Source organism: Crotalus tigris, unplaced genomic scaffold (genome assembly GCF_016545835.1).
Source record: "Crotalus tigris isolate CLP2741 ecotype Arizona unplaced genomic scaffold, ASM1654583v1 scf7180000020590.144138, whole genome shotgun sequence".
In the NCBI taxonomy this organism is placed as follows: Eukaryota; Metazoa; Chordata; class Lepidosauria; order Squamata; family Viperidae; genus Crotalus; species Crotalus tigris.
In genome coordinates this window covers 5,271-26,464 of record NW_024098093.1, presented here as the reverse complement: position 1 = coordinate 26,464, position 21,194 = coordinate 5,271, and the positions used below count along the sequence as shown (strand labels likewise).

The following is a 21,194-nucleotide window of genomic DNA, read 5'->3' as shown; positions in this document are numbered from 1 at the left end:
TGGCTTGCATAAGTCCCACCAGATCTGCATGGACCAGCTCTAGAGCTCTTTTTGTTTGTCTTGTGCTACATTTACTAACTGGGAATGCCTTTGACTTCGATGCTTTGCATACTGCACAGTCCAAATATGTTTTGCATCCTTTCAAATTTAGCCCTTCTGCAAAATCTTGCATTTGCTGCAAAACTTTAAAGCTTGCATGGCCAAGTCTTCTATGGAAGATGAACACATGAATCATGCTCTGCAACATTCTTAAATATATGGGAACATTGTACCTTTTGTCCCTGCAATACATACAGATTATCTTCCTTTATGCCTTCGGCACAAATATTCCCATTCCTTTTGATGAGACACTTCCCATTTACAAAAATAATCTCAAAACCTTGTTTGTCTAAATTAGACACACTTAACAAATTATGTTCCATCTCAGGTACACAAAGCACATTGGTAAACTTTGATTCCAAATATGGAATTTTTACATCACCTCTTCCGATGACTTTTGCTTTCTGGCCATTTGCCAAAGCCATAGCTTCTTGTGCTACTGGAACAAACCTGCAAAATAATTCAGAGTCATTAACAATTGTTTGACTTGCCCCACTATCTATTAGTCACTTGTCTCTGTTGTTGCTATAGCAAATTTTTGCAACACCAAAATGTTCCTTTTGCAAATCAGTCCTTTTTGCTTGTACAAATGTCCTTCACTGCAAATTGTTCCTCTGCAAACAGTTCCTTTTCAGATTTGTCTTTGCTCCACAAAGGTAGCAATTCTTTTCTTGTTGAGCCCTCTGCTTGCAAAATGTTTCTTCTTCGGAGACTTGCAGTCTGGACCCCCTCCTCAGGAATTTCACCTCCTCATGGCTGCTTCTAATATGTTGCTTTTCTTCTCCATTTAGCAAACAAGCCTCAAAATTTAAGTCTTGCTCTTCTTTACATCCAAATATCACAGAAACTGTGTCCCAGGTTTTATCTAAACTGTTCAACACCAATAAAACCTTCTGGGACTCAGGGAATTTAATCCCACATTGTTCTAAGTCCAAAAATAAACTTTGCATTTTATTCAAATGCTGTTCCACAGATTCACCTTGTTGCAAACAGACCCTGTAAAGTTTTATTGACAATTGTACTATATTGCATGCAGAAACATTCATGTGCACAGCTCTCAACTTCAACCAAATCTCCTTTGCAGTCTTTAAATTTGCAACATTTAGAAATTGTTCATCATCTAAATTCAAGATGAGATAAGCCATTGCTTGATCATGATTTTTCTGATCAGCACCTGCAAACACTTGTGGTGGATTTTCTATGATATACCACAGCTCTTTAGCCTTGAGCAAATATTCCATTTTAGCAGCCCATATAATGTAATTCTTCTGGCCTAAATGAGGCACAGAGCTTTGCTTAAATTCCATTGTAGCCATTCTGCTAATTCTGCCTTGTTCTTATACTTTCTAAACACAGGCAATTTCTTCCAGCTTTAAATTGCAATGCAGTCCTTAGTAAGCTCTGGGCCCATAACCTGTTAGAGAATTTTAATTTCTCTGTTGGTGAAAAATAAATCAGAAGCTCTCACAGTTGACTGCATTTAGCTGATTCAAAATAACTTCTTTATATTCATATCAAAATATTTACAATACCATACATTCTTCTTTACAGCAACATAGCTCAATTGAAGACTTCTTACAGAGAGATACTGAGACAAACTTAAGACTGAAAATTCAGCTTCTAACTCAGTACCTTTTTGTACAGACTCAGTAGCACTTTCTTCACATTGGCTGACTGATTTACCACATGACTCTTCCTGCTCATGAATATTCCAACAAATTAGCCCTTTATACTCCCACTTCAGGTGGGAGTATAAAGGTGGGCATTTGTCCCCTCGGTTACGGTAAAGCAAGTAAACCCGGTTAATCTGGTTCCTAAGCATCAGACATTCTTTATCAAACCAGGAATTGCTTCTTAAGTGATATGGACCCCTTGGCCTACAATCAGCTTCTAGCTCCCTTTGAACACTATTAATTAGTGATTCAAAGGCCAAGATTGTCTCTGAGTCACTACTTGTTAGAATCTGATTATAGAGGCTGAGACATTCTGGAGATGATAAAAAGGAGTGGAACTTTCTTTCGGTATTAGAAGACCATTTGATCCTCTTTATATAGAAGGCTGCATGGGGATCCAATATCTGGGGGCCTTTAGATAAGTGTATATTTGAGGAAAGCCCAATAATTGTAACCAGGGGGTAATGATTGCTCTCCTTGCGGCAGTCCACATAGAAAGCATGGACTGCCTTTCTTAATGACTGAGAAACCAGCACAAAATCAATAATGCTACTCCCATGTGAGGAACTAAAAGTAAACTCACCGACTAGATCGCCTGGGGTACTCCTGTTAAGGATTATCTTGTCATGTTGGGATGCTAAAAGTGCTAACTGAATACCAGCAAAATTTGTTAGTTCATCCTTAGAATGTCTAGCTGAAATCTGATGACCTATTGCCTGAAGGATTTCTTGGGAGTAAAGTGCCTCAATTGATGGAGGAACTTGGACTCCCAGTTGGGCATTAAAGTCGCCCCCTATAAGGGTGTATAGCCCTGGAAATTTAGTTTCAATACAAGTAATATAGTTCTCCAGTTCATCCCATTGAGCCTTAATGTTGGCTTGCCTCACCGTCGGAGGAAGATAGATGTTAAACACTAGCAATTTGCTGCATCCTCTCTTAATTAGGAATGCCATAGCTAAAGAGCCACAGGGGGATAGCTCCACTATCTCCACCTTTAAAGAGGTAGAGACCAAACAAGCCAAGCCACCCTTGGGTCTTCCCATCGCCGATTGTTTGATGGCGGCCAAGGAAATGGCTGTAAACCCTGTAAGGGATATCTTATTACATGCCCAAGTCTCCTGAAGCAGAACCACTCAAATGCCTGAATATAGTTGGTAAATTCTATAGTACCACACCTTGTCCCCCAACCTGCTATGTTCTGTATAATTAATTTTTTCAAGGGAGCCCTTCTGGTCCAAGAAGATACACCCGTTATTAAAAAGGCAGTGTCACCCTCATGGGAGATAAAGGCAGGGAAGGGGGGAAGGGAGGTGAACCTTGTTCATGGGGCTGTAGAACTCTAAACACACTCCAGTTTGTACTTGTAGCATTAGTTGGATCTTGGCTGGCAAGCATTCAGTGGCATCAGCAGACAAGGTCTGAGGGAGTCCAAGATCTTCATATTGACGAGTTAGACATTCTGGAAAAAGGGCCAGGGGAACTTCCACTGATGAATCAGTATGGGCTCCCTGAAATCCAGGGAAATCCTTATCAGGTAGTGAGAGACTCCAAAGCTTGGCTTTAACTGCAGCCAGACGCTTAATAATTTGGGCCCTTTCTGAATGTGGGAGCGCACAAAAGGAGTCGAAGAGCTGTATCTCCTCCTGGTTCTTGAGATAAGTCAGTCATATGAATAGATGGAATCTCAGAGTCACTGGCCTGGGGCTTATTCGCTAAGAAGCCTTGAATACCCTGGGCTGATGTCGCTTCCTTTGAGGCCATTTCTTCCCAGCTGATCAAGTCAAGGCAAGAATCCTGATGAGATGTTACTCACTGAGGGGGGTTGGTTTGATTGACAGTAGGAAGATCAATCAAAACCCCATCAGAGAGGGCACCATCAGGAGATTTTACAAGCATAGATGTATATTTAGTAGATGGACTAACATCAGAGATGATGTTCAAGATTGGCACATTAACATGTGCTACTGAAGATCTTTTAGAGGCAGTAAATGTCCTTACACTCACAGGTGGTCGATTACTTAAAAGAGGCTTAGTGGACATATCTTTGAAGACTCTTCTTGGCAAAATGCCAAAAGACCTTAGTAGAGATTTTCTCCTGAAGAATGGTTTGGGGGTGTTAGAATTGTCAAAACTAAGTAACACTCGAGTGCAGTATATAGAGGAGGGTAAAAATTCAACCTTCTTCAAATCATCAGCTTCCAACCCCAATAGTTGTAGTATATGACCTCTTGCCAGCCATATTGAGCTCCAGCACAGCAAGTAGCTGTTAATAGGATTGATATTTAGGGCCACCTGTTTTGGCTGTAAAACCAGGTGACTGTTTGCATCTAGGGAAATGGAGTTCGAACTGTTGATAGGGTTACATTGAGCAGATCTTTTGCTGAGGCTTGACAAGGGAAGCCCTGCTACCGCATCAGGATTCCGAGTGGCTGGCCCAGCACTACCACTGGCAACCCAAGAAACTAAATAATTTAGGGTACTTATTATATTATCAAGCTGGAGCTGTATGCTTGCTGTTGTTTCTGCAACCAGGAAACATTGCTGAGCCAGAAGTTCTGTAAGAGTGAGCTCGTTTAAAGATCAATTGGGGACCGTAGCTTTAGAGGAGCCTTTGTTCTCAACTCAAGGGGTGACACCCTCAGCCATCGAAGGATCGCCATGACTGGCAGGAGCCAGAAAAAAGGAGCTTGTAAGGACCCACCCCACTTTGCATCTTAAGAAGACAGAACTCTTGGAATATTTCTTCCAACAGGCATCCTTTATTAAGAGAAAATGGTTGCAGGCGTTCTAGACAGGACCTGGGGCCCAAGCCCTATGGTTCAAGGTTTTAAGGGGTCCCCAGCAGCCCCACCCCACCCCACCATCTTTCCAGCAACAATCCTAGGCGTTACATTTCCACCCCCTTTTTCCTCACTTCCGATGGAAGGGAGACTTCAGAGAGTAGATGAAAGCTGATGGCCCCATTGTTATGATTTAGTCCTTTTGGTGGTATCCACATTCAATCGAAGGAAGTGAGGGCCATAAAACCCCTTTGTTCACCCCCCTTCCCCTTCATTGTATGACAGAATCCAGAGAGGGCAGAAATGGGGTTTTCCATAGTCGATAACTAGAGATGAAATATAATTGGATTCTGACAGAGCTGGGGTTTTCAAACAAAGAGGCCGAGCCAAAACAAAGTCTTCCGTCTTGGATTGCTTCAAAGAAGGTTGAGGAACCAGGTCAGTAAGGGATCTGCACCTTTTCTTTGACTTCATTGTGTTAAATAACACAATAAAGGAGGAGCAGTGTAATATAACAAGAGACTAATCCCCAAGACAAGTCCTGGATCCCAAAAAAAAAGAAGCCAAGGGCCAAGAGTCAAGAAAAAGCAAGTCCCGATGCAAACAATAACAAGGCTCCTCACAAGTAAGGCAAGAATCCTACCCTCTGCCAAAGCAGGGAGTAGGGAGTGAATAAAAATCACAAAATAGTAAAATAATAAAAAGAAAATAGTAAAAAGAAAAATGGTGAAAAGTAGTAGGTAAATAAATAGATCAAATAAAAATCACTCAAAACTAGAGAATACTAGGTTTCCTGACAAAGCAGAAAAACCTATATAGCAACAACAAAAAGCAGCAGCAAGGCATTCCCATAGCTGAGGCCCAGCTTGGGATATCAAAAATACAGCTAAAATATAGCTAACCTGTAGCTGAAATATAGCTGAGTGTGGATTAAGTGGATTAGTGGCCACACTGCATAAAGTTTCAAAAATGTAAGAGATTTAAAATTAAGAAAATTAAAACAGTAAGTTGGTTTAATCTAGGTTAAAAGCAGAGAGCCTACTTGCCTGCTGCTGCTGCTCCAGCCAGTCCAATCCAGTGGAAGCTATGTTTAGAAAAAATCAGTCAATTTCTGCCTCCGCAGTTTCTAGAAGTTGTTCTCACTGCCCAGCTGTTTCCAATTCTTATCTTTTTTGATAGTATGAAGGACAAATCAAGAAAGCCAACAAGCTTAACAATCAGATAAATTCTGTTGCTGTGCCAAGTTTCACCACAAGATGTCCCCAGTAGGCTATAAAGTTTTTTCCAAAACAGCAATTATGCTTTTATACAGTTAAAAAAAAAAGAGGGTATTTTTCAGAGTTAAGATAGATAAAATGCTCAGTCTCTATAATAAAAACATTTAGGACCCCAAAGCATCCAAAAAGTAAAAATACACTTATTTGGTTAAAAAAAGTAGTCATTCTTTTTTTTTAGTTTCCATGCTTAAATTCCCAAGGTGTATAAAAGCTGCTGTATTAAGAGTGGGGAAAAAATTTCAGAGGCTTTTACAGGAAGGTAGTGAAGGTAGAAGAGAGGAAAGGAAGGGTCTCACCCAGATCTTCCACGGTGCTTCGTTGTGCTTAATAGTGCTTTTGGCTTTTGGCTGGTGCAGCTAAATGATCGGCCATGTTGAGGGCTGGTCTTTTCCTCGTCGATCCAAAGGAGCTGCCTCAGCCTGAGTGGGAGGGCTGCCACCCTTCCATGCTCAAGCAGGGGTCCTCCTCAGCAGTGGTTGCCCCTCTAGGGTGACTTTCAACCCTTTCCAGGGTCTTTCAACGAGGGAAAACCGGATGGTGGAGATGAGACTGTCCCCGTCTGTCCGCTGGCACCGGAACTGGAAGCCGCTTGCTATAAACTATTAATGCCAGAAAAAGAGACTCTGAAATGCTCATATAGTCTCATCACTGAGACTCATAGCCCTCATCAGGAGAAAGAATCGAGGCAAGTACAGCATCAGCTAATGCAACAAATTCAGAATCATAATAAGAAGTTTTATCACAAGACCAATTAAAATAAGCACATTCAGCATGGTCTATATGACAATTAATGCAATGATAGCAACAACCCAACATTTGCAATCACAAAACTTACACATATGGCTTATCAAACAGATATGGTCAAGGGGCAAGGCAAACAACAAGCAGTCCCAGCTCAAATGGTTGTAGCAGGGAATACTCAGTATTCAATTCTCCCCCCAAATTCTGGAGGAAGAGGTAAAAAGGATTAGACTGAGGAAGGGAAGTGTAAATGGTAAATGCACAGAGTAGGTTCAAGCATGGCCAGCACTTCTAAATACAAAAATTCAGGATAATAGCAATGCTTAAAACTCTCCAAGCAAAATCAGCATTAGAAGTGAATCAAAATATACTGCACAAGATCCATTAAGGCAAACACATCTTCTGCAAACAATAGTACAATATATGCAATGACAACAGCAACAACAACCATGAAAACACAGCCACAAAGAAGACACATACTATGGTGGGTAGGAAAAGGCAAAGACAATAACCTTTAATAACAAAAAGACAATTTAAATAATATCTTACCATTTGTCGATGAAAGGGTGAAGAACATTAGTTCAAAGCAAAAAGGCAACCAATAGCAACATACAAAATTCAAAAAAACAGTATCAAGAACATAGCAACTTCACAACAGAATTATCTATCAACTATCAATGTTAACAGAACAACCTCATGAAATAGCATAACTACCTTCCTTGTTGAGTATCGTTACAGAGGGTGAATCACACCATCAAAAATGAGGCCACAAGACACAACACGAGGGCATGACACTCACCTGGGGTATGACCCCAACCAATACAAGGGGGGGATCAGCCCCCAGGAACATCAGTTCGTCTTCGGGTCCCTGCCAGAGACTTGATGATCCTGACAATTTTGCGTCCAGGGCACAACTATCACACGCTTACATCAACCCCACAGCACATCTGGTTGTGACCCTTCTCGTGTCACCAAAATGGGATGAGACAAACAGGGGTCCCAAAAAGGGGCACCTCCTTACCTCTGATCCAAAATGGAAATGTGGGTACATGGAGAAAGAGTGGGCTGATTGCCTATGGTCCAAACCTGGGGATGGTCAGAAGCCCCAACTGGACATTAGGTCTGTTTCAGCTTCTCTCTCTTCCCAGCCAGCGCACCAAACTGTTGGGGGAAAATCCAATGAAGAAAAGAGACAACACATCAAAAGCATCTCACTTTAGAATTCAGAAGTTTACTTTATTGAAATTTAGAACACACATTAAATTCTTACATTCAACAACCCATTACAATGAGGACCAGTTTTGGACTAGCAGTCATAGCAGTGACAGTTAGTGGCCAAGTGGCCTTGAACGAGGTCCACCATCAATCTTTCATACCTTAATTGTCCCCTAAACCACATACAGATGGCCACTTGGACTCGCAATAACAAGGAATCAGTTCCTTGTACTTTCTTCTGACCACAATTTTCCACATAACTGTTCTTACATGTGTACATATGAAACTCGCATCCATCTGCTAGTTTCAGTTCCTTATTTCCCAGCGTTCCAACCATTATGTTCTAAATATACATATAAAACAGGCAACTTTGCAAAATTCTTTTGAGCAAGGCACAGTTACAGTTTAGATTACAAATATTTCTTTTGAATTGTGAAACTGGCTATAGCACAAACTTCACTATCGGTCCATGAGGCCTGGTTTGATTTGTCTAGGCCAGTGGTGGTGAACCTATGGCATGCGTGCCAGAGGTGGCACTCAGAGCCCTCTCTATGGGTACATGTGCCATTGCCCCAGCCCCACCTCCCCCCATGGCCCCCTCCTCACCAGCAGCCCCCCCAGAGGAGATTCTCCCCCAAGTGTGGCCAGCACAGAGCAGTGCAGTCAAGGACATGGCGGCCAGGCAGTGGGGACATGATCCCGCCCTCATGCCCCATCGCATGCAGATGAGGCTGTGGGGTGCGGACGGAGGGCGTGGCTGCCATGACGCTATTGGGCTGCCTGGGCGATCTGCGGTAGGCCATGGAGGTGGTGGGTGGGTGGGGCGGTGGCAGAGTGGGGGTGGAGTGGGGGTGGGCAGGGCAGGGCAGGAGCGGGGCCAGTTTTGGGGCACTCACTCTCTAAAAGATTCGCCATTACTGGTCTAGGCCTTACCTAGCATAAAAAACTATGGTACAGAATTTCTCCTTCCATATCCCCTATCTTCTATATAAAGAAGACTTAGCAATCAACCATGATTTTTTGTATTATATTTTCCTAGGTATCTTTTTATTCAAGAGGATTTTAATTAAAATCTTACTGTTTACCAATGCTTTTAGGTATAAAGAGAACATTCAGCGTCTTTCAGCTCTTCATTTAGACAGACCTATTGAACCTCTTGATCTGGCAGTTCATTGGGTGGAGTTTGTCATGAAGCACAACGGAGCTCCCCATTTGCGTCCAGCAGCTCATGACCTCAACTGGATCCAGTACTATTCCATTGATGTCATTGCCGTCCTTTCGGCTGCAACATTCCTTTTTCTGTTTATCTCACTGAAGGGTTGTCTGTTTTGCTGCAAGAAGTATTTCTGCAAAAGTGTAAGACTAAGCAAAAAAGGCAAGTCAAAATCCCAATAATTAAAAAAATTCAAATCAAAATGAGGTAGGGTATTTTATTATTTTTTAAACAAATTTATACCAATTTGCACACAACCCTTAACTTATAAAGAAAGTGTTCTTGTCAGTGGTGGGATTTAGCCGGTTTGCACCACTTCAGCAGAACTGGTAGCTAATTTTTTGTTGCTCAAGCCCAGAATGGACTTCTAGAAGCAGCATCCACACAGAGAACTGGTTGTTCACATATTTGAATCCCACCACTGGTTCTTGTTTTTGTTGGTAAATGATAATGAAGCATAGAAAAGTGCTTTGATTGATGCCTTGGTGCCTCCAATCAAAAGAATCAAGGTCAGCCACTTTGCTCTGCCTTACTTTGATGAAAATGCCATGAAAAGCCAGCATAACAGCTGTTTTGATTTTCCTAAAATTGGGCACAACTGTCTTTTGAAAAACTAGATTAAAGGGTGTTTTGTCTATGGTTTGATTAAAGTAAAGCACTTCTTGAACAGAACCTGAATCAGAATCTTCAGATGATCTTTTAAATCAAGCAGAAAACACAAATCATTTGAATCATTTAAAGCCTACATTAACATATTAGAGGGAATTAACAGCCTGTAAGAATGTTTCACAATCCTATAGTTTGTGGAGCTCTTCAGAAATCAGCTTTATTTCTAATTTGTCTTCACTGTGAAGGACTGCAGGGTTTAATAAATAATGAAAAAACTAGAAAGAATGATTAGATATAATGAATGATAGATGGTTTTTCATCTTTAACTATTGCATGTATAGGACATAGATTTTTCAGTAATGTAACTTAACATATGGGAAGGGGGGAGGGAGCAAATATAAAATTGTTTAGAGTAGAGTAGAGTAGAGTAGAGTACAGTAGAATAGAATAGAATAGAACAGAATAGGAATAGAATAGAATAGAATTCCCTGCTCAAGAATCTATATCGAGGTGGCGCAGCAGTTAGAGTGCAGTACTGCAGGCCACTTTAGCTGACTGTGTTCAGCAGGTCAGCGGTTCAAATCTCACCGGCTCAAGGTTGACTCAGCCTTCCATCCTTCCGGGGTAGGTAAAATGAGGACCCAGATTGTTGGGGGCAATGTAAATATATATATACATTGCTTACTGATGTACACCGCTTAGAGAGTGCTTGCACTTAAAGCGGTATATAAGTCTCATAAATAAATAAATACCATTTCAGACAAGTGACTGTTTTGTCTCTTCTTAAAAACCACCAGGGATGGAATGCCCATGATTTCTGAAGGTAAGCTGTAATTGTCCTCAGTGTTAGGAAGTTTCTCCTTAATTCCAGGTTGCTTTTCTCTTTGATCAGTTTCCAATAATTGTTTCTTGTCCTTCCCTCTGGTGCTTTGGAGAATAATTTGACCCACTCTTCTTTATGGCAGCCCCTCAAATACTGGAATACTGCTATCATATCACCCCTATTTCTTCTTTTCTTTAGACTAGCCAAACCCAAGTCCTGCAACCCTTCTTCATGTGTTTTAGTTTCCAGGCCTTTGATCACTTTAGTTGCTTTCTCTGAACTTTTTCCAAAGTCTCAACATCTTTTTTATAGTATGGTGACCAAAATTGGTTGCAGTATTCCAGGTGTGGTCTTACTAGGGTTTTATAAAGTGGTACTAATACTTTGCATGATTTTGATTCTATGCCTCTGTTTATACAACCCAGGATTATATTAGCTTTTTTGGCTGCTGCTGCACAGTGCTGGTTCATATTCAAGTGATCATTCACTAGGACTCCAAGGTCGCTGTCACAGTTACTGTTTTTGAGCCAGGTCTTGCCTACTCTATACTTATACCTTTGATTTTTCCTGCCTAAATGTAAAACTTTGCTTTTCTCCACATTAAAACTCGTTTTGTTGGACAGGGCCCATTGTTCAAGTTTGTCAAAATCTTTTTGGATCCTGAGCTTGTCTTCTGGGGTGTTGGCTATTCCTGCCAGTTTAGTGTCATCTGCAAATTTGATGAGTTCCCCTTCTATTCCCTCATCTAAGTCAACAATGAAGATATTGAAGAGTACTGGGCCTAAGATGGAGCCTTGTGGTACCCCACTGCTTACTTCTCTCCATGTGGATGTAGTGCCATTGAGGACTACTCCCTGAGTATGGTTTGTCAGCCAGGTACAGATCCATCTGGTGTTGATGTTGTCTATTCCACTTTATTCTAGCTTACCAAGCAGTAAGTTGTGGTCTACTTTGTCAAATGCTTTACTGAAATCTAAGTATACTATGTCCACTACATTTTGCTGGTCTACTAATTTAGTCACTTCCTCAAAGAATGAAATAAGATTGGTGACATAGTTTGACTGTTTTAAACAAACTGGCTACTAGTTATAACTTTGTTTGCTTCTAGTTGTTTGCAGATCTGTTTTTTGATTATTTTTTTCCAGGATCTTCCCAGGTATTGATGTTAGGCTGATTGATCTGTAGTTTCCTGGGTCTGGTTCCCCCTCCCTTTCTTGAAGATGGGAATCACATCAGCTCTTTTCCAATCCTCAAGAACTCCCCTGGTGCTCCAGAATTTTTGAAAAATATGGTGCAATGGTTCTGAGATAATATCTGCCAGCTTCTTCAGAATTCTGGGATGTAATCTGTCGGGTCCCAGTGATTTACATTCATCAAGGTCAGATAGGTGTTCTCTTACCATTTTCTTGCCTATTTTAATTTTTGTTTCTAATTTGTCTTTTAGAGTAGGTTTCTTGATATGTTGGTTATAATTACTTTTTGTGTGAAAACTGATGCAAACAATGAGTTAAGTAGCTCTGCTTTCTCCCTACTGCCTGTTACTTCCTTGCCATCTTCTCTCTTTAGTGGACCTATAGTTTCCTTGATTTTTTTCTTGTTATTGATATGTTGAAAAAAGTTTTTTTTATTATCCTTGATTTCTATTGCAAGTTCTGAGCCTTTGCTTTCCTGATTTCATCTTTGCATGTTCTGGCTGCCTGCTGATAATCAACTTTAGTTATGTGTCCCTCTTTCCATTTTTTCTCCTTGTCCTTTTTGTCTTTCAGTTTGTCAGAGAGATCTTTGTGCAGCCATGCGATTTCTTCTTGGGTTTCTCAGGTTTTTTTTTCAGTGGTGCTATGCTGGTCTGGGCTTTTATGATCGCATTTGTCAGTTTCCCACACTTCTTGAATTTTTTTCCACTTTACAATTTTCATCCATAGAATTTTTCCTAGGCTCTCTCTGAGTTTATTAAAATCAGCTCTTTTAAAGTTTAAGACACTGGTTGGATTATTTTCTTTTTTTTTGTAAATTTTTTATTATTTTTTTCCATATAATTCAATAGTGCTTATTTAACAACATGTTGTCTGAGTTTATCATTCATTAATACAAATTTAATTCCTAATCCTTTATTCTTTTCTCCAGCCATTGATAAAACAAGTCCCAAGTCTGATAGTATTCTGTTTCTTCTTTTTCTTTAAACCCCATAGTACAGGGGTGTCAAACTCAATTTCACTGAAGGCCACATCAGCATTGCGGTTGCCCTCAGGGGGGAGCAGGGTGTGTGGCCAGGGTGGGTGTGGCCTACTGGGTGGGTGTGGATGGAATGGGTGTAGCCTACTGGGTGGGCATTGTTTTGGCAGGCAGCGGGGCACTCTCCTCACAGCGCCGAGAGGTTGAGCTGGGCGGTGTGAAGCTCGCCAACTTTGCATCTTGCTGCCTGCTGAAACTGGGCAGGCTGGGGGCTAGACAGCATTGCACTTCTCATCAGATTCACGCCACCCAGCTCAGCTCTTGGCGCTGTGAGGAGAGCGCCCTGCTGCCTGCTGAAACTGGGCAGGCTGGGAGCTGGGTGGCCTTCTGTTTCTTTTTGGATTTGCGCTGCCAGGCTCAGCCTCTCGGTGCTGTGAGGATAGTGTCCCGCTGCTGCTAAAACCCCTCCCCCAGAGCCCATCAAGCCAGATATGTGAAGTAGGCGAGGACCATTTGCTGGCCACTTCCAGGCGATGGTGCATTTCTTCATTCCTCATAAAGGATGACACCTCCCCAGCATGCACCCAGGGGGTAGGGCCAACGTGGCAGGGGCTGGTTCCTCACTGTTTCCAGATGGCCTTGTGGAGCTAAGACTGAATGCGCTTCAGCATAGATGGTCACCACAAAATTGTACATTGGCTCCCGGCCAGCCTGGGCCAGGGCCAGGGCAGCGGGGACTGTTCCCTCACTATTTCCAGGGTGGCTTCGCGGGCCACATGAAACCACTTCACGGGCCGCATCCGGCCCCCGGGCCTTATGTTTGACATGTCTGTTATAGTAAATCTGTCCATTTTTGCACATTCTAATATTTTTTTAAATTATTTCTTCTTCTGATGGTAATTTTTCCTTTTTCCAATATTGTGCAAATATGATTCTTGCCGCTGTTATCACATGTAAAATCAAATATATACTTTGTTTATCAATCTTTTCTGGCATAATACCTGATAAAAAAGTTCCGGTTTAAAATCTACATGTTTTCCCAACCTTTTCTAGCCAAGTATGTATTTTTTTTCCCAGTACCTCTTTGCTTCAACAAATGTCCACCATACATGATAATAAGTACCTGCCTTATGTTTACATTTCAAACATCTATATGACATATTTTTAAACATTTTTGTCACTCTTGCTGGTGGCAAGTGCCATCTATAAAACATGTTATATAAATGTTCTTTATAAGAAGCTGCCATTGTCAGTTTATAATTTCTTTCCCACAAGTTTTGCCATTTTTCTAATTTTACATTATATCCAAAGTTCTTTGCCCATGTTATCACTGTTTCTTTAACTTGTTCATCTTCCATTTTCAAATTCAATAAAAATTTATAAATTTTCTTATTTAGTTTCTTATCAGAGGTTAATAATATCTGATCAAACAAGGTCTGTTCTTTATAAAATCCATACAGTTTAACATCTTTATCATATCTAACTTGCATTAATAAGTATGTCCACCATGATAGATCTACACCCTGATTTTCCATCTCTTGTTTAGATTTTCAATTCCCTTCAGAATTTAGAATATTTCTATATGTCCATATTTTCTCAAAGTTAACTAAATTTGGATGTATAAATGCTTCTATTGTTGAAAGCCATCCTGGTATTTTCAAATATATTTTACATTTTATTTTTCCCCATGTTAATAGTAATGCATTTCTTATATAATGGTTCTGAAAGTACTTATGCATTATATTTTTCCCATACCATAAAAATGCATGCCAACCAAGTTGTAAATCATGTCCCTCCAAATATAACAATCTTTTGTTTCTGAGAGTTATTTATTCTTTTATCCATGTTAATACAGATGCTTGATAATATAAAACCCACTATGGCAAGCCAAAACCTCCATTTTCCTTGGTTTCTTGTAGCATTTTCAATTTAATTCTAGTTTTCTTTCCTTGCCAAATAAATTTCAAAATTAATGAATTTAAGTCTTCAAAAAAACTTCTCTAGTTTTATAGGTATCATTTGAAATAGAAACAGTATTTTTGGTAATATATTCATTTTCACCATAATAATTTTTCCTAACATCGACAATTGCAAGTTTTTTCATTTTTCCAGTTTCAATTTTTTATCTGAGTCAAATCTGAATCTTCTTTTGGTATTAAAGTAATATTTGCTTCTGTCGATGTACTTGGAAGTTTCGCTTCCAACAAAAGTTCATTATACACATCTTTCAATGGTGCACTTAATGTGTCTTGTAAGCATTTATATAACTCTGCCAGTAGCCCATTTGGTCCTGGCCTTTCCCCCCCCTTTTTTTGTCTTCTTATAGCCTCTGTTACTTCCTTCATTGTTATTTTTTCATTTAACATGATTTTAAAGTTTTCTGAAATTTTTGGTAAATTATTCTTTTCCAAATATTGAATCATTTTCTCCCATGAAATTTCTTCTATATAATACAGTTTCTTATAGTATTCTTTAATTATCTTTTTATTTCTTCATTTTTAAATTGTAAAGAGCCCTTTTCATCTACTAAATTATTTATTGGTTTTTTCTCCTTTTGTTTTCTAAGTTTATAGACTAACCATCTTCCTGGTTTGTTTGCATTTTCAAAAAAAATGTTTTACTCTTTTAACTTGCTGTGCCAATTTTTCTGATTCCATTAAATTTAATTTATGTTTTATTATTTCCATTTGTTTTTTCAGTATTTTCTTTTGTGGATTTATTTGTAATTGTAATTCTAGTTTTTTAAATTCTTCCCTTAATAGTATATATTGTCTTTTTTCTTTGCTTTTTTTGGTCATAATATGTTATAGCTAGCCTATAGCTCTAAAGTGTGCTTTGGCTTTATCCCATACATTTTGTAATGTTGTAACTTCTTTTTTGTTTTCTTTAAAAAAGAACTCCATTTCTCTTGTTGCTAATTCTATGGATTCTTTTCTTTTAAAATGGATTGATTCAATGTCCATCTTAATTTTTTTTATTCCTTTCCATGTCATTTTTAAAGGATTATGGTCTGCCCATGTATCTAATTCTATCTCAATCTCCTGCATATTGGTCCTTAATTCAGGTGTCATCCAAATCATGTCAATTATGGACCAAGATTTATGAATATTTGAATAGAATGTATATTGTAATTTTTTCGGATTAGCTTTCCTCCAAATATCTTGTACTCCAATTTCCTCTATCATATTAAAAAAAAGTCTTAGGTAGTTTTTTTCTTAAACTTTTTCCTATTTTACTGCTTTTATAGTCCAGTGTCCCATCTACTATTGTACTGAAGTCTCTTATTAAACAAATATTTTGGTATTCCATTTCTGTTATTTTTCTATGAAGATTTTGATAGAATTCTTTTTGTTTATTATTTGGTGCATATATTGCTACCAAAAGTGTTTGTTTTTGATGTAGAAATATTTCTACCATCACAATTCTTCCTTCTTCATCTGAATAAATCATTTTAGAATCTATCGTCTCTTTAACATATATAGCTTCCCCTATTTGTAATTTTTTGCTGCTTTTAACTCCCTTTTTCCCTGGTCTTTCCCAGGTCTTTGCTTCGGAATTTTTTTTCCAATCAGGGGATCTCTATTTCCAAGTCCATAAGGAAGAGGAATAAAACAATCTCACCCAGTTTTCAGTATGTTGTTGACAGTCAGCTATTCAGCAGCATGCCATGGCTCCTAGCTTTTTTCTCGGCTGATGATGACTTGGACTGCCTGTGCTTACAGGCAGCATTTCTTCTGTCTGTTTGAAGAGGTTCCTTGGTTCGTTTGGACTGACTGCCATCTGGACCAAACTCCCAAAGCTTCTCTTCTTCTTTGTTGCCTCTCCAGGACAACTTTCTGACCCCTTGGGGCTGCCAGATAGAACAAAATTGGGCTAAGAAGCCAGAGCCTTGGTTTCTTCCACCCATCTCATCTTAGCATCAGATCAGAAATCCCTGGTTGGATTATTTTCTGTTGCTTGTGTTTGCATTATATTGAATTCCAGTATGACCTGGTCACTTTCATCCAAGGTTCCATCAACTTCAACTTTCTTCTCTATTAGTTAGAATTTGGTCCAGTGTAGTTTTACTTCTAGTTCCCTCTTCCACCTTTTGGATGACAAAGTTGTTGGCTAGGTTGGTTAGGAATCTGTTTGATCTCCCACTCACTGCAGAGTTTGTCTCCTAGTTGATATCTGGATAGTTGAAGTCTCCCATTACTACTGTGGTATGCTTCCCTTGCTGCTGCTGCGTTTCTCCCCTTCGCTGATTCTTCCACCACCAATTTCTCACAGCTACCGATTCCCTTTGTTGGATGGGTTGCTCCAGGCCCTTTGTTAGTACAGGTAATCCTTGACTTACAAGCTTGATTGAGCCCAAAATTTCTCTTGTTAAGCAAAATGTTTGTTAAGTGACTTTTGCTCCAGTTTACAACCTTTCTTTCCCAGTTGTTAAGTGAACCATTGCAATTGTTAAGTTAGTAATATAGATGTCATGTGAATCTGGTTTTTCCATTGACTTTGCTCATCAGAAGATTGCAAAAGATGATCATATGACCCCGGACACTGCAAGTCATAAATTTAAGACAATTGCCAAATGCCTGAATTTTGATCACATGACCATGAGGATGCTGCAATAGTCGTAAGTCACTTTTTTCAGTGCCATTGTAACTTCCAATGGTCACTAAATGAACTCTTGTAGATTGAGAACTACCTGTTTTCCCTCATTTACAGAATCCCTGCTTGCCTTTCCAGTTAGTCATTGTGGAAAAAGAACAAAAATGATGGAGCTATGTTATGAAGAATTAAAAGTGGACTCTACAATTGTGGTTTAAATGTAAGTTATGGCCCTAGAAAAGCTGAACATTAGTTTTTTGTGAATGAAGATTACAGATTATATGAATGAAGATTTAAATTTCATTCACAGTTGAATCTATTTATAGGAATATGAGCTGCTCTCTCCATTCTAATTGAATGTGAGCCTGGAATCTATTTTACTATTTTATACTGAACTTAGTTACTCCAGCCTATAGAGTCTACTAAGATAACAAGAAACAAAAATGTGAAAGTTAGGCTTGTGCCCCTCAGGCCTAGCTTGTCTTAGGGTCAAGAACAACAACAACAACAAAAAAAAAAAAAATAGAAAATTTAAACTGTATAAGGAGTACCCAGCTTTATACCAATCCAGGACACCTAATTTCTGAAAGAAAAAAACCCTAAACATCTGTTACAAAACAAATGAAAAAAAAAAAAAAACTACCAGGATCTCCTGACTACAATTAACTCAAAGTTAGGAACCCAGTCTTTCCTCACCAGCTCAAGGTTGACTTAGCCTTCCATCCTTCTGAAGTTGGTAAAATGAGGACCCAGACTGTTGAGTGCAATATGCTGACTCTGTAAACTGCTTACTGTAAAGAGTGCTGCCAAGCACTATGAAGTGGTATAAGTGCTATTGCTACTGCTTTGGTGCCTGATAGCTTCCCATTGAATGAATAAGCCTGTTGTTTCCTGAGCCTGCAAATGCAGGCTCGGGACATTGTAAAGGTCCAGGGCTTTGCAAAAAAGCTGCCCGGGACCAGATTGAATGGCGCCGGCTTTGCGCGCGTGCGCAAGGCACGGAAAGTACCTCATTATGTAACCATGTTGTCTGGGGATCTGGGCATATAAAAGGAGGCCTGCGTGCCTCTGTTGTTGTTGGAGTTTTGAAGGAAGTACAATAAAGAGAGTTGCTATACAAGAAATGTGTCCTCTTCATTCACCCTCGTTTCATGGACTTAACAAAGCCCATTTCATTTCCTTACTTTATACCAGGGGTATCAAAGTGCCAGCCCACGGGCCAGATGCATCATGGCGAAACCGCGCCCACCCCATTGCTGGCAGTGGAAAAAAAGTTTGTGATACATTGCAACACATCATGTGACGTTGTGAGTTTGACAGCCCTGCCTTATACCAACAACAGTCCTCTGGGAAGATTGGTTTAAGAAATAAAGTATGCACAAGAAGACTTTCCTGAATCCAAATTAGAGAATTAACCAACTCCTTAATTAGGCATAGTTATAAGTTTTGAAATATCAGGAGTCATAAAACAACTTAAGCCTGACAAAGCCCCAGGTAATGTTTTTATTACTGCCAAAGTCTTATGCAGTAATTTAACAGAATAATAGAATAGCAGAATAATAGAATAGCATAGTTGGAAGGAACCTCAGACTTCCCCAACCTTTCTGGGTTGGCAGCCCAAAAGAGGGGGGGAAGGGGATGGTTTTGTGGGAGGGGCAGGCAAGTGCACATGTGCGAGCACCTGTTGCTCGTGTGAGTGAGGCTGAGAGCACCCGTGATGCTCATGCAAATGAGGCCCATGAGTGAGGCCACAAGTGCTTGCAACATTCACGCAAATGTGGTCCAAGCACCTGTGTGAGTGAAGCCCCAAGTGCTCACACAAGTGGTGCCATTAGTGCTTGCGATGCTCGGACAAGTGGGACAGCAAGCACCCACAATGCTTGCATGAGTGGAGCCACAAGCATTCACGACACTCACACAAGTGAGGCCCCAAGTGCTTGCAATGCGTGTGGGGGGGGCTGCACTCACACATACATGCATGAACACCAGCCAGCCACTCATGCTGCCCAGTTGCTAATAGGCCACAGACCGGTAGTGGACCCCAGTCTACAGGTTAGGTACTCCAGTTGTAGTTCAACACTCTGCTTGAGCAGGAGACCCTATACCATTTCAGAGGACATACAACTTCTTGAGGCAAGTTGTTCCAGTGATTAATTGTTCTCACTGTCAGGAAATTTCCCCTTAGTTCTAGGCTGGTTCTCTCCTTCATTAGTTTCCATCCATTGCTTTGTTGTTCTGCCTTCTGGTGGTTTGGAAAATAGGTTGACCCCATCTTCTTTGTGGTAGCCCCTAAAATATTATAACACTACTATCATGTCACCCCTAGTCCATTTGTTGGCGTTGCAGGTTAATTTAATGTAAAATAGTCTGTAGGTGTCTTTTTCAATTCATTTTCTTTCTGTCTAATTTCATCCAATATTTTTTGCATCTTTTCCTGAAATTTTTTTCTTTTCTAAGTGATTATATTGTATAAAATAGCCCCCCATAACTGCTTTATTAGCATCCTAGATAGTCATTGAATTTGTCCCTTTACCCAGATTATTATCAAAATATTCATTTAATTTCTTTTTACATTCCTTTACAATCATCTCCTTTTGTAAAATAGATTCATGTAATCTCTATCTATAGTTCAAACTCTTTTTTCTAAGTACTAAAAGAACTGGGTTAAGATTAGAGAAAGATTTAGGTAAAATGTCAACTTTTGCTTTGCTTCCACAAATCTATCAATGCTAAATTGTCCATCATCTCAAAAAAAGTCTTTGGTAGTTTACCCTGAGAGGATTTAATTCCTTTAATAGATGTTCCATCCAAGACTGGAGAAATCACTCCATTATAATCTCCCAAAATGAGCTAATTTTCATAAGAAAAAGGTAGTAATTGATCCATAAGATATTTAAAAAATTGCTTTTATCATCATTTGGCACACAAAGTCCAACTACTATTGATTTTGTTCCATTAAGCTTAATTTCCACAGCTAAAAATCTACCATACTCATCTAATTAGATTAACTTGAGTTTAAATTGGGGTTTTACTGTATATATAAAACAACTCCATTAATCTTTTTAAACCAACATATAAATTCCTTCCCTAATCTTCTATTTATTAAGTATTTCTTATCTTGTGTCTTAATATGTTTCTTAAAGACAAATTATATCAACATTCAATTTTCTAAGACAGTGAAATATTTTTAGACTCTTAGATTAATTAATATTAATTGTCCCATTAATATTCCATGTTATAGACTTAATCTCCGTCTCCAAAAGAAACTGCCATGAGAATGATGGAAATTGCGGAACCCCCCACTTTGGCTCACCAGGGGGAAAGAACTCCAGCCTACACCGCAGGGCCGGTGGACGCCTCAGATGACAGCTCAGAGGGCGAACCCCTGGTGGATCTGTTTTATTTTTGAGGGGGCCGGATTTCAGAATCCAATTATATTTCATCTCTAGTTATCAAATATAGAAAACCCCAATTCTGCCTTCTCTGGATTCTGCCATACGAGGAAGGGAAGGGGGTGAACAAAGGGGCTTTATGGCCCTCACTTCCTTTAGTATACTTCAAAGGAACTGAATGTGTGTATTGCCAAAAGAACTAACCATAAGAATGAGGCTATTGCCTTTCATGTAGTTTTCTTTGAAGTCTCCATCCAGCCGGCAGTAATGAAAAGGGGGTGGAAGTGTAATGCCTGAGACTGTCGCTGAAAGAGGGGGTTGATTGGGTGGGGCTACTGGGGAACCCCTTAAAACCTTGAATTGGAGAGCTTGGACCCCAAGTCCTGTCTAGAACGCCTGCAACCATTTTCTCTTAATAAAGGATTCCTGTTGGAAGAATTATTCCAAGAGTTCTGTCTTCTTAAGATGCAAAGTGGGGTGGGTCCTTACAGGGCCTCCAGTTTCCTTGAAGCTTGACTCTACCATCATACCCATTAGGGTTAAAGCTAGGAGAGTACCTTTTGCACTTAAAGGGAAAATTGATGCTGAACTGGATAAATTGATCCAG

The 21,194-nt window shown here is 39.7% G+C and overlaps 1 protein-coding gene across 1 annotated transcript in view; it reads left to right on the top strand.

Annotated features, from left to right (window-relative positions):
* LOC120319248 (UDP-glucuronosyltransferase 1A1-like) overlaps nucleotides 1-10,051 on the top strand; it is a 53,777-nt gene extending 43,726 nt beyond the window's left edge. The window contains exon 5 of the mRNA XM_039367899.1: nucleotides 8,883-10,051. Within this exon, the coding sequence (XP_039223833.1) occupies nucleotides 8,883-9,180 (298 nt within the window). The 3' untranslated portion in view covers nucleotides 9,181-10,051. The remainder of the gene's footprint in view (nucleotides 1-8,882) is intronic.
* The last annotated feature ends 11,143 nt before the right edge of the window (nucleotides 10,052-21,194 follow it).